This window comes from Glandiceps talaboti, chromosome 19 (genome assembly GCF_964340395.1).
Source record: "Glandiceps talaboti chromosome 19, keGlaTala1.1, whole genome shotgun sequence".
Taxonomy (NCBI): Eukaryota; Metazoa; Hemichordata; class Enteropneusta; family Spengelidae; genus Glandiceps; species Glandiceps talaboti.
The window spans coordinates 14,606,318-14,617,932 of record NC_135567.1 but is presented as its reverse complement, the minus strand read 5'-3'; the positions used below and the strand labels follow the sequence as shown (position 1 = coordinate 14,617,932).

The window sequence follows — 11,615 nt, the reverse complement described above, 5'->3', positions numbered from 1 at the left end:
CCCTCAGTAATCCGTTCACATGCACATGCGCACGAGTTCGTAATGCTTGTGACGAAATGAGAGTGGCAAAAGCCGGATACATTTTTAACTAACGAAGAGAAACTGGAGATAATTAATGAATGTTATTACTTTCAGAGAAAAAGATAACGCCAATAAGACAAGTTAATTTCTTGATTTTATGCACAAAGTTTCAAGTACGCTTACGGCAGCTCGTGAAACATCGAAAAGGTCCCATGGTGTAATGGTTAGCACTCTGGACTTTGAATCCAGCGATCCGAGTTCAAATCTCGGTGGGACCTCGTTATTTTTTTTGTCTCCTTTCATTTTCTTAATGCTTGTGACGATCCATTATCGATCCATTTTTCTTTACTCTTTATTGTCCAAGGAAACTTTACTCTCTTTTTTCCAGCTTTCCTAAAGGGTATAATTATACGAAAAAGTCCTCTTCTTGGTCTCATTTCACTTACATATGTAATAGAGTTCTACTCAAGACAAATACACACTTGATAACTTTTCTAAAACCAGCAGCAGAATCCATACGTAATAAGACAACTTGATATTCTATCATAGAACATGGATCTTTTTAGTTTGATAAACTTTCTATTTTTGATGATTTTTAGTACATTCATTTACCAAATGGTGAACTATTTTGTGTATAAAGTTTGTCTCAGATTCAGATTCAGATTCAGTTTCAGATTCAGATTCAGATTGAAGGATAATATGACACTACTCTCATAAAGTCTGAACAATCCAGTTGTTGGTCCTTGTATTCACAGGGGCGTGTATTATTGCTTAGATTTCCGTTTTCTTAGGAAAATATCATACGAATCTTGCTGCTACAAATGTATCGATCTCTATAGTACTACGTATACTATAAATATCTCTCTTCCCCTGTACAGGTAGGAATATATAGTCAAAAGGTTGTTGTATTTAGTCTGTAGACCTGGAAAACAACAATCTATGAAATATTACACACCCCTGTGCTTGTATTTAACCATTCCCTACCCATGAAGATTGGAGCATATTGTATTATGAACAGATTTTAGTCTCTCGGGCTAAAATCCACTCCTCAATGACCAATAGAGACTTCCATAAGGTTGTCCTTAATGGGGAAAGGAGACGCCGATATAAGCAGATGTGGACCATTACACAGCCCCCTCCCCTTCCGACAGGTTACAGTGCCCTCAGTGACAACACAAAGTTAGATCAGAAGCACAAAAAGACACCAAGCTAATTTTCATACTAATAACTGAACCATGATTACCCATAGGGTATAAACTATTGTAAATATCCTTTTTTTTTGGCACATGAAAATTTGGCAGATTGTCAATTTAGACCATGCCTGGCATAATTTAATTTGGTGGACATTACATGGGAAAAGTAGACACTACTTGTAAATAACTAATCCAGTCAGCCAATGGTATTCAGTGCAATTTTTGTTGATACCATTCAAAACAGCTGAATGTACAAATATGACAACGCATAAAACATGTTAGGGGGGACTTATTTCTATGGAAAAAGCTTTGTGCATATTCAGTTAAAATAAATTCAGAGCCAAAAAAATTATGACTACATTATCAGAATCTTCTAAAGTTATCAGTAAAACTTATCGAGTAACGAAAACGTAAACGTACGTGAAACTTTTCTTGAGGTTTTCCAAGGAATTCGACTCCGATTACGGCTCTTCAAAATGTCGCAATTAAAAAAATATGACTGGTAATCCAGCCTTTGGTTTAATAATATATTGTTCTTCAATGTAGTAGATTACACAAAAGGGTTCCTCTGTTGTGCTTTTTTAATGTGAACAACATTGCGTAAACATTGGAAGTCGTAAAGCAGCACTTCAAGTTCATGTACTTAAACTAGTTTTCGGAGACGCCTCCTTACTTAGACTACAATTAAACCAACATCCATTCAATAGCTTATCACTGTTGTATCAACCAGTTGTGACGATAGTTTTATTTTGTGACTATCTTCGAAACTACCAGGGTAATACATATTTTATACCAGGGTAATACATACTTTATACCAGATGTAAACCTAATCAAGTCTTCCCAATACCCTACGGAATACGTCTTCAAAATTTCATTTGAATTGAGCAAGCCGTTATGGAGAAAACGATGACACAGACACACACACAGACACACAGACTTCCACCCATAAATATATCTCTTCCTTACGGTAGAAAAAAGAAACAAAGGCATAAACATACAAGTGAAAAATATGACCATTTTACTTCAACAAGACAGAAACAAACTATAACATAGTACTAAAAATCAAAGATGAACAGTATGTCGTTAAACACAATATACGAAAAAGATCCTGAAAAAAATAGTCTGTTCAGTTTCTCTATAAGGATTTGGTCTTCATGTCCTGTAAGACCTGTAAGATACACCGAGTCATCAAGCCTTGTCTTGTACTGTCACCGATAGGGAGACGCGACATAGGGTATTTTGTAGCGATCAAGTACCCAATAGGGAGGCGCGACATGTCGCATCTTACAGAGTTCATGTAACCTTGAGGAGGTCCGACATGTCGTATCTTACAGAGTACTAGTGTAATATTGAGAGCGAACATCAAACTTAGGTCATGGGGGTCCGTGTATCAGTTGATGGTTGCTGTAACGATGAAATCTTCAGTATGTATGAGAATAGAGGGCTAACTGTAAGGTCATAGAGTGATACCATAAAGTCCATGATTGCAATAGTCTGTGTAACACAACACATCATATATTACAGTCAGAGACTAATCTTCTTAGATAACATCGATAGTGCGCCCTCAACGTCAATTTGGCTACCACTAGATGGCGCACTGCATATCAAATTAAGGACTTCAGGTTCATGTCTTGGTTGGTAGTTGCTATAACGATTAACATTTCAGTATACAAAAGACAGAGAATATATCATCATGACTGCATTGGTGTAACTTGATCTACTTTGTGGCCCTGTTTTTCTAGTTCCGTCCTGAAACAGAAAACAAACAACATCAATTTTAACTGTGGGTCATAATAAGGTCCCATGTTCTGAACAGTGGGTCATTCTGTTGACAGAAACTGAAATGTTTAGTTGAAACTTGACACTAACAATTTTCAAATTGTGTTTGGAACAAAGGTTTACTTAATACATTCGTCTACCATTTCCAATGACTTTCATTTCCAGATTAATAAATTTACATATAATATACTGCTTGCACATGTATGCAAATATATGCAAATCAGCATGCTAATATTTATGCAAATTAGCCACCCCTTAATTTTTTCATTGATGGAGAACACTGATTGTTGGTCTATATTTCAGATAAGATAAACTTTACCACTGACGTTTCACTTGTCAGTATTTAATGTTTAATACATGTACAGGGTTAACAAATCATTTTGTGAACTGTATATTCATTATGTATCTGTATTCAGACGACTTTTTAACATAGTTATTAACAGTAAGGTACTGGTAAAAGGTAAAATTTGTGTGGTCCGCCCAAAAAAATTTGCTAGTCCCAGACCCAGGACCAGTGGATTTGTTCACTCCTGATGTGGGGTTCTGCACAGTATAAAGCAGAAGCAGAAGATGGCAAGAGTGGTGCTCAATCAACACAACAACTTGGGAGATATTGAGCTGAACACACTAACCACCATGAATCTACAAAATTAATCTTTGAAATGACCTCAGTTGATTAGAATAATATAAAATAACATTTGTTACTCAAAACAATAACTTGGAGATACTGAGCTGAGCACACTAACCAATGGACCATCATGACTCTACAATTCTGAATAATATCATAACAAAGCAAAGCCCATAAGCTCCCACAGGGTAGATTCATTTGTGACCAGCTGCGTCACAATGATATTTTAGACAGCGCCCTCTGTGTGGAGAATGTGCATAGTAAAGAGAACACACATGTGTAGTCATTGTGCCGCAATGCATCCTTGGGTAAAACCACCTAAAAATGTAGCATAGCATATAGGATGGGCATGTGTACTAGTCATTGATATCACTGCGCGAGCTATAAATTAATATTTGAACTAACCTCAGTTGATTGGAAAAATCGTCTTCTACGTTATCGTCATCCCAGTTATCTTCCCAGACATTGACATCTTCCTGGTCTTCATCTAGTCCAGTCCATTCTGAAAAGTCAAAAATAACACAACAGTCGATAACAATGAGATAGATGTAGATAAAATGACAGCAGTTTTCCTGATAAAATATAACACAACAGTCAATAACAATGAGATAGATATAGATAAGATGACAGCGGTTTTCCTAAAACAAATGTAACAAAGACACCAAGACCTTTAGTAATGTAGTCTAGTTCCTATACAACATGAGTTACGATTACTACAATCATCTCCACTCATCACGACTAGTCAAAGTCAAACATTTTACCATTAATCTGGCTAAACCCCATGCTGGGTGAGGGGCAAACACAATTGTAATTGGTTTACTGCCTTCAAAATATACCTGAAAATCATTGATATTCAATTAGAACAGCTGTTTTGACTAAAATCGCACGTCATCATGTTTATATGAACGCTGTTGGGGGTAGCACATAATTCTGTGCTAGAGTAACTACTTTGACTAGACATAGTGAGTGGTGATGATCATAGTAATTGTTACTAGTATCACATCGTTTAGGAACTAGACTAGCTTAGGATTGAATATCTACAGGTCACAACATCCTATGAGTCTTGATATCACAGGGCACTCTCATATACAAATGTAAACATTCTAGGTGAGTTCGGACTACCATGATAAAAATTGCTCTTTTATTAGTACACATGCACAGTACAATATTTCAAATATTATACAATAGAAAACAGATGTAAAACTTCATGTTCATTACATAACCTCTTGGTAAACATCATGTTCTGGTTAGTTCTCCCCAATAATTTAAGAATAAATTCTAATGACCGCATCATGTTTTTGTTAGCAATACAAAAAAGTGTATTTGCTAAAGTAAAAACTAACACTAAGTAAAGACTAACAAATTCACAATGTCGTTCAGGTTTAACCTCGCCATTATTTCTATTACCAGACACCACAATCGTGGTCCAAGTTTTCTCTTTACTTTGACCTCTATTCATAAACAATGTACTAGTACTAGTAACGGCAGTACCACTGCTAAAATACGCTAAATTATTCATTCTGTACAAGCAACAGTACATCCCATCAATGGATTGCAGTGTCATTCGGACAACTTTGATGACTTCGCCGATATCTGCGTCCCTTCACCTAGCAGCATCAAATACACCACATATGTAAAAGAATCGACCATGATAATGATATTTGTTTTGTCGGAATCACTAACCTTCGGCTGGAAACTCTTCAAATTCGTCATCTTCCTCGAGTAATCCTAAGTCAGTCTTTCTCGTGGTGTCAGCCATTTTGAATTTAGGATCGTTCCAGAATAAATAAGTAAAAATACTGTTTCCGAGAGCTGAATTTGATTTTAATATGAAGATCTGTAAATAATCGAATCATGTAGTTGAAATTAATTGAATAAATTAGGCTTAGTAATGTAAAATTAATTGATAAAACTATATATTTTTATTACCGTAAAAAATTCTCTTTGAATTATCATATTCACGTCTGCGAACGAGTCAGCTCGTGGAGAAGATCACGTTGGACAAAATCGTTTCTTCTATTTTTCATACGGAAGAGTTCCCTATGTAAGTATTCATAAAGACTTGAGAAAATTTGACATATTTTGGACTTTTATAGACATCTAATGTTACATTTGACAAAACTTAATTCCTAAAAGTGTAAAATACGGTGTATTTTGGCAAAAATGTTCACGAGATTTCTTGTGAATGAATGGTTTGCGTGTGCACGGTGTGGCGAGTAAGGTTTTTGTCGGGTACACGTAACATACGAACTCTTCAGTTATCTAGGTGCATTTACCACGTTGGGAATATCACTATATCGTATTTGTCGACGTCTGTTTGATAATAATACCGCTTAGACTTTGTTTGTGTGAAATTTTTTGCCTGTCTATTGTTTGGGAGTGTGAGTTTACGTTTCTGGTGAAGTTTGAGTCATCCGTGCCAAGAAATGGTAGTGTGAAGAGACGCGGCCGTGACCTTTGACCTTCGAGATCGCAGCCATATTTTGGCTAAAATATTTGTTATTTTGACGTTAATTTCTGGCAGGGAATGCGCCAATATCTGTCAAAGTGATCGCTACTGACCAGGTGTACATCTTGTGTGAAAAAATAGGCCTTTTAGAATACAGTATTAACTTCCTCCTTTTTTCAAAGATATGATTGATGGGTTTCATTGGCTGTAGCCTGTGTAGGTTTTGTTGAAGGACATTCATCTATTAGTACTGAAGGAAATCCTAACAGAGAATAACAAGGTCATGTGTGTTACGAAAATAATACACAAGTAAATTATTAATGTTTTAATAGATTAATGAATGTAGATATGTTCTAATACAGTACAAATGACTTTGCCTTGGTGTTTCACCCATTTTAAATAACATTTTTTACACAAACATTCAGACAACTTCTAATGCAAAAGAAACAATTACATAGGTGCTGTGCACAGTGGGGATGTTAGCTGATATGTTGATTATTAGTTAGAAAACAGTGAAGACATTAAAATCTTCAAGTCTATGTGTAATGAGCCTGTTTTTACTGCACTGTGAAAGAATAGCAATGCTTATCAGTGTTCAGTGTGATTGGGTAAAGGATCCTGCTGTGTTTATTGTGTCTCTGTTATTGCATGGATGTATTAGTGAGAAGGATATCGCACGTTCCTTTGACGTATTGTTTCCGTGATCCTTGCCGACGTTAATACTTCCGGGGATTTGGCAGGCTTTCCGTAACAAGATTAACGTGATAACTTATTCATAGGAGCTCATCGGGTTATCATCGGCAATTTCCGTCATTCTTCCGTACGTAAATGGCATTCAAAATGGCATACACACACAGTCGCTTGTAAACTGTTATTCCTTTCCTAGATGGTTAATGGTTTTATTCTTGTCTATGACGGTCCTAATACAGAACAATGACGTTGTTATAGGGATTGGTGATGATATTATAAAATCGGTAGCGATGTCAAGTACGTGTTGTGTGTACTGTACAGTGTATGTATGACATCGCTACCGATTTTATAAGAATATAGCCAACCCCGATATAATAACGTCATTGTTCTGTATTAGGACCGTCATAGACAAGAATAAAATTTAGGAAAGGAATAACAGTTTACAAGCGGCTGTGTACACACACGAAGATGCTGATATAATATCGAGCAAGAGTTCATGTAGGATGACTCCTGTGGCGGTCCTGAGACGATGGATGTGATTGAATGCGACAGTCCAACGTGTGGTATCATCTGGTATCAGACTTGACGGCTGACGCTATTCCTGAACTGCTGAAGGCGATTGGTTCTGTCGAATTTGTGCAGGTACATTACCCGTTCATTTGTTGTTGATTTTTGTCGATACATTCATGTTATGCCATTTAGTATTTTAGTTGCATTACACCGATATTTGAATATATATTGATAGTTCAATTTCTGTTTCAATTCTCATCATGGAGGAACAGGAAATTACATGTACAACTCATGTAGAACATGAAGTACTGAAGGTAAAAAAAACTGCCCAATATTTGAATGCATTTTTGATTGTTTAAGATCATGGAATGTAAATGCCTGTGACATTGTGAGCATATGCAATGAAAGTATTATATCGCTTACTTTATATATATTGTTATGAAGACAAACTTGTATATTTATTATCAATTGGAATGTATACAAAAAGAAACATAATGTGAAAAATAAATGGATCTCATATTTGTGTTTCGTTCTAGTTGCAGTCAAGGTTACATATACTCTGGAAAATGCGAAAAAGAATAGCTCTTCTTTGCTGTGTAGTGCCGCCAAGAATATTATCAGTGGCTCAGTGTTGGAACTGAATGAAAATTTAGAGAAGGAAGTCAAGCCAGTTCTGGCTTTTATCACTTCCAATGCAGATTCACCCGTTCAACAGTTTGCAGATAATCTAGTTGATATTTTTCAATACTCTATGTGTTTCAAGATTGATTGTACAAGAAATAAAAATGGTTGCGAGTCGAGTGTGGACGATAGGTACAGATTTGAGCTACTGAATGTAAGACTTCATTTATTTAATAGATGAAATATATTTGTCAGTTGAAATACAACAATGGAGAGGATGTGTTTGAATGAAACTGATTTTATTAAGTCAAACTTCATTTGTCGCATAAAAAATCATTAAATATAAAAAGATAATCTCTTTGGTACTTGTCATTGTCAATTGTTTTATGCATAAACTAGACATTAAAAATGCCAAACAAGGGTAAATTCAGATTATATAAAAGAATGTTGCTTGTCACTGAATCAAGAATCTTCATTGGTGACATCCACTTGCAATCCTTTCAATATCATAGATGAATATGACATTTTACAGGTCGGTTGTCGATCGACTTTATACAGCTTACTTGTGTCTATCCATTATTGCCACTTCACCATCTGTAACATGCAAATGATAAAACATTTTATTGGGGTGAAAACAAGCATACATGTAAGGAGGGATTGGGGCACCATCGTTTGCATTGAAGTTTGAACAACAACAACAAGTGTTCAATTTCTCTTCACAGTCTGTTGCATAATGAAAATTATAATGTATCTCATAAGTTTAATACACAATGCAAGACAAATTGCTAATACATGAAATCAGTAGCTTATCATACACTTCACATGATGTATATACGTGGGTTTCTAAAGAACAGGGTTTTCGCGAGTTTCATGGATCCTGGGGATGTATCGATATCCATGGAATGTTGACAGACAAATCAAATTTTGTACTGTTTATTAATTACAAACAGCAAGGGCCCGGCTCCTTCAAGCCCCCACCAGTGGAAGAATATGTGGCAGGGAAAAAACTTTCGGATAGTATTATCGTATTTGGAGTTGTATTAACTATTAACCCACGATACCAAGTCCTTAACAAACATTCTCTTGTAAACAACAACTTCAGCAAGTGACCAATGTAACAACTGAGACGGGAAGTGTAAACAAATATTTCAATATGGCGGATAGTAAAAGACATGGGCCCGTTGGGATCCGAAATTCGTCATGGGATTGTGAGTCCGCCCATGCACGTGGATTGGTAGCAAATGTCCAGCCATGAAGGTTAGATCACAAGCTATACTTCAAACTAAAACTAATCGCTAGGAAGAGGGGAATACGGCGCCTACTCGTACATGTTCTTTACGAGAAAATGGAGAACTTACACTTACACCCATAGCTTTTGTATAGGGGAACGGAAACAGTATATAGTGAGACAGTGGTAAACAAATTGTCTCTATCGTGATAGCTCATGACATGACACCATTCCCACATACATGGTCGGAAGGAACACGTTGCAGGCTTTCTAATGATCAGTAAATGAGCGCTAGATGTCACTTTTTGTCACAAGGGGAGAAGATTTGAAAAGGGTTACTTTTGGGGTATGAAAAACGTATAATTTGCTGTAACTTACGTATAACTCGATCGATTTTCTTGCTTCCGGTATCGTTGGGTTCACAGTTGGGCAATGCACTCAGACATGTCAATTGCGCATGTCTTCTAACCTTTACCCCCTAATGCGCAACCCGTTCAAACATCATGACAGGTACAGCTCAAGACGTGAGCTCCACCCATATGCAAATTTGCAGGAACGTTCATCGGTCTTCAAAGAGCAGCGGAGACAAAGGGTTAATTGACGTAAACAAAAGAAGTAATAGGATTAAACAGCCGTCCAGAATCCTTCTCACTAATACATCCATGGTTATTGTTAGTCTAGAGTTGAAATATGTCTATCTTCTGTGTTAAACACATGCTCAGCTGTCCCATGAGTGAAATATCAAGCCAGCATCATTCTACTGTAATGTTTTGGGGTTATTGTTTTTCTTGATACAGGGATATATATATTGATAGTGATATATATGTATATTGTATTTTTGTAAATCCTTTATGATTTTTTCTATTCTGTCAATGTTGCAATACATTCAATTTAATCAGCAGCCCCAGAATTTAGTAATTCCTAATCCCTAAGAAAAGGATGGACTCGACTAGTTGCAAAGACAACTATTTTTTTTTCTCCCTTTCCCAAGTTGAATACTTTATACATTGTAGAATTATTATATATGTATATGTATTTCTGGGAATAAAGATTATTATTATTATTAGATATTATTATTATTATTATTATTATATCATACTAGTATGAAAATGGTGTATGCGACTCGATGCTAACAGTTACATTGTCCCTAAATAATTCTATACAACAGTCGTATTCCAACTAGGCAAGCGGAATGCTTGTGTGCCAATAACCAAAAAAATGTCAAGCCCAGATGTAAAATAATACCAATCGACCAACAATCTACTTATTCATATCTTTTTGAAGAAAAAATGTACCGCTATCTTAGAAAACCTAAGGCTCGATTACCAGTGTCGTACGTTCTGTATCGTGAGTGTTTGTATAATATGTGTGATAACAAATTTTTTTACCTTGACAATGTTCTCTCTTTGGAGAATTCATCAAGAAGTGAATATAAATATGAATATGAATGTGAATATATTTACAAGATGTCTTTCTGTTGATTTCAGCTATCAGTTGTATGAGTCAGAAGGCACCCAAACCTACACTTACAGGTCATAGGTCGAAGACCAGGAAAAGAGGTATGTCCATGACCCCAATAGTACAGAGAGGGTTATAGAGGGAGAGTGAGAGGGTTCGTAGAGGGATAGACCGGACAGTGAGAGGGTTTATAGGACAGAGAGAGTTCGTAGAGGGACAGTGAGAGGGTTTATATGACAGAGAGGGTTCGTAGAGGGACATTGAGAGGGTAAGTAGAGGGACAGTGAGAGGGTTTATAGGACAGAGAGGGTTCGTAGAGGGACATTCAGAGGGTTTATAGGACAGAGAGGGTTCGTAGAGGGACATTGAGAGGGTTTATAGGACAGAGAGGGTTCGTAGAGGGACAGTGAGAGGGTTTATAGGACAGAGAGGGTTCGTAGAGGGACATTGAGAGGGTTTATAGGACAGAGGGTTTGTAGAGGGGGACAGTGAGAGGGTTTATAGGACAGAGAGGGTTCGTAGAAGGGGACAGTACAAGTATAATAGTATGGTGTGTATTCCTAGTGTGCCTTTTCTCCTGAGAGCTCAAGACACTCACAATCAGTACCCCTGGCATGGATTCAGTGTTCTACCTAGCATAGAGAAAGCATGGCGTTACCACCATGCTTGGAACTCAGATTATTCAAATATGCAGCATTTGCATGTGAAAAACCCAGATATAGGGAATGTTTATATTTTGGTGATTACTTGCCAGTGTGTCATCACAAGTTCTCCACCTCCAAACATACAGTCAGTCATATGCAAAATAGGGTCCCAGGCACAGGCAGTTGTATGTTTAAATGTTTTGGGATTCGGAAATAACATAATAGGGAACTTGCAATCCAGACTGAGCATGCTCAGATGCAAAGGACTATGGGATTATCTGTGGTTATTGTAATACCTAATCTGGTGCTACCTATAAAAAAACCTCCCACAGTAGTCAGGGTAAACTATGAATTGACCATTCGTGGTTGCAAACAATGTACCAGTATTGTTTAC

At 36.7% G+C, this 11,615-nt stretch overlaps 2 protein-coding genes and 1 non-coding gene across 3 annotated transcripts in view; 2 read left to right on the top strand and 1 right to left on the bottom strand.

Annotated features, from left to right (window-relative positions):
• The first annotated feature begins 227 nt into the window (after nt 1-227).
• Nucleotides 228-299, top strand: Trnaq-uug (transfer RNA glutamine (anticodon UUG)). The gene has a single exon. It is a non-coding gene; the product is annotated as a tRNA-Gln (tRNA).
• Nucleotides 300-2,230: 1,931 nt separating this feature from the next.
• On the bottom strand, nt 2,231-5,592 carry LOC144450204 (26S proteasome complex subunit SEM1-like). Its single transcript, XM_078140791.1, has 4 exons — nt 5,551-5,592; nt 5,305-5,458; nt 4,027-4,123; nt 2,231-2,963 (listed from the first exon to the last, which is right to left on the bottom strand). The coding sequence occupies exons 1-4, from the start codon at nt 5,575-5,577 to the stop codon at nt 2,906-2,908; spliced, it is 336 nt and encodes a 111-aa protein (XP_077996917.1). The 5' UTR covers nt 5,578-5,592; the 3' UTR covers nt 2,231-2,905.
• LOC144450203 (eIF5-mimic protein 2-like) overlaps nt 5,591-11,615 on the top strand; it is a 32,397-nt gene continuing 26,372 nt past the window's right edge. Inside the window, exons 1-2 of the mRNA XM_078140790.1 lie at nt 5,591-5,665; nt 10,607-10,678. Coding sequence (XP_077996916.1) covers nt 10,618-10,678 — 61 coding nt within the window. The 5' untranslated portion in view covers nt 5,591-5,665; nt 10,607-10,617. The remainder of the gene's footprint in view (nt 5,666-10,606; nt 10,679-11,615) is intronic.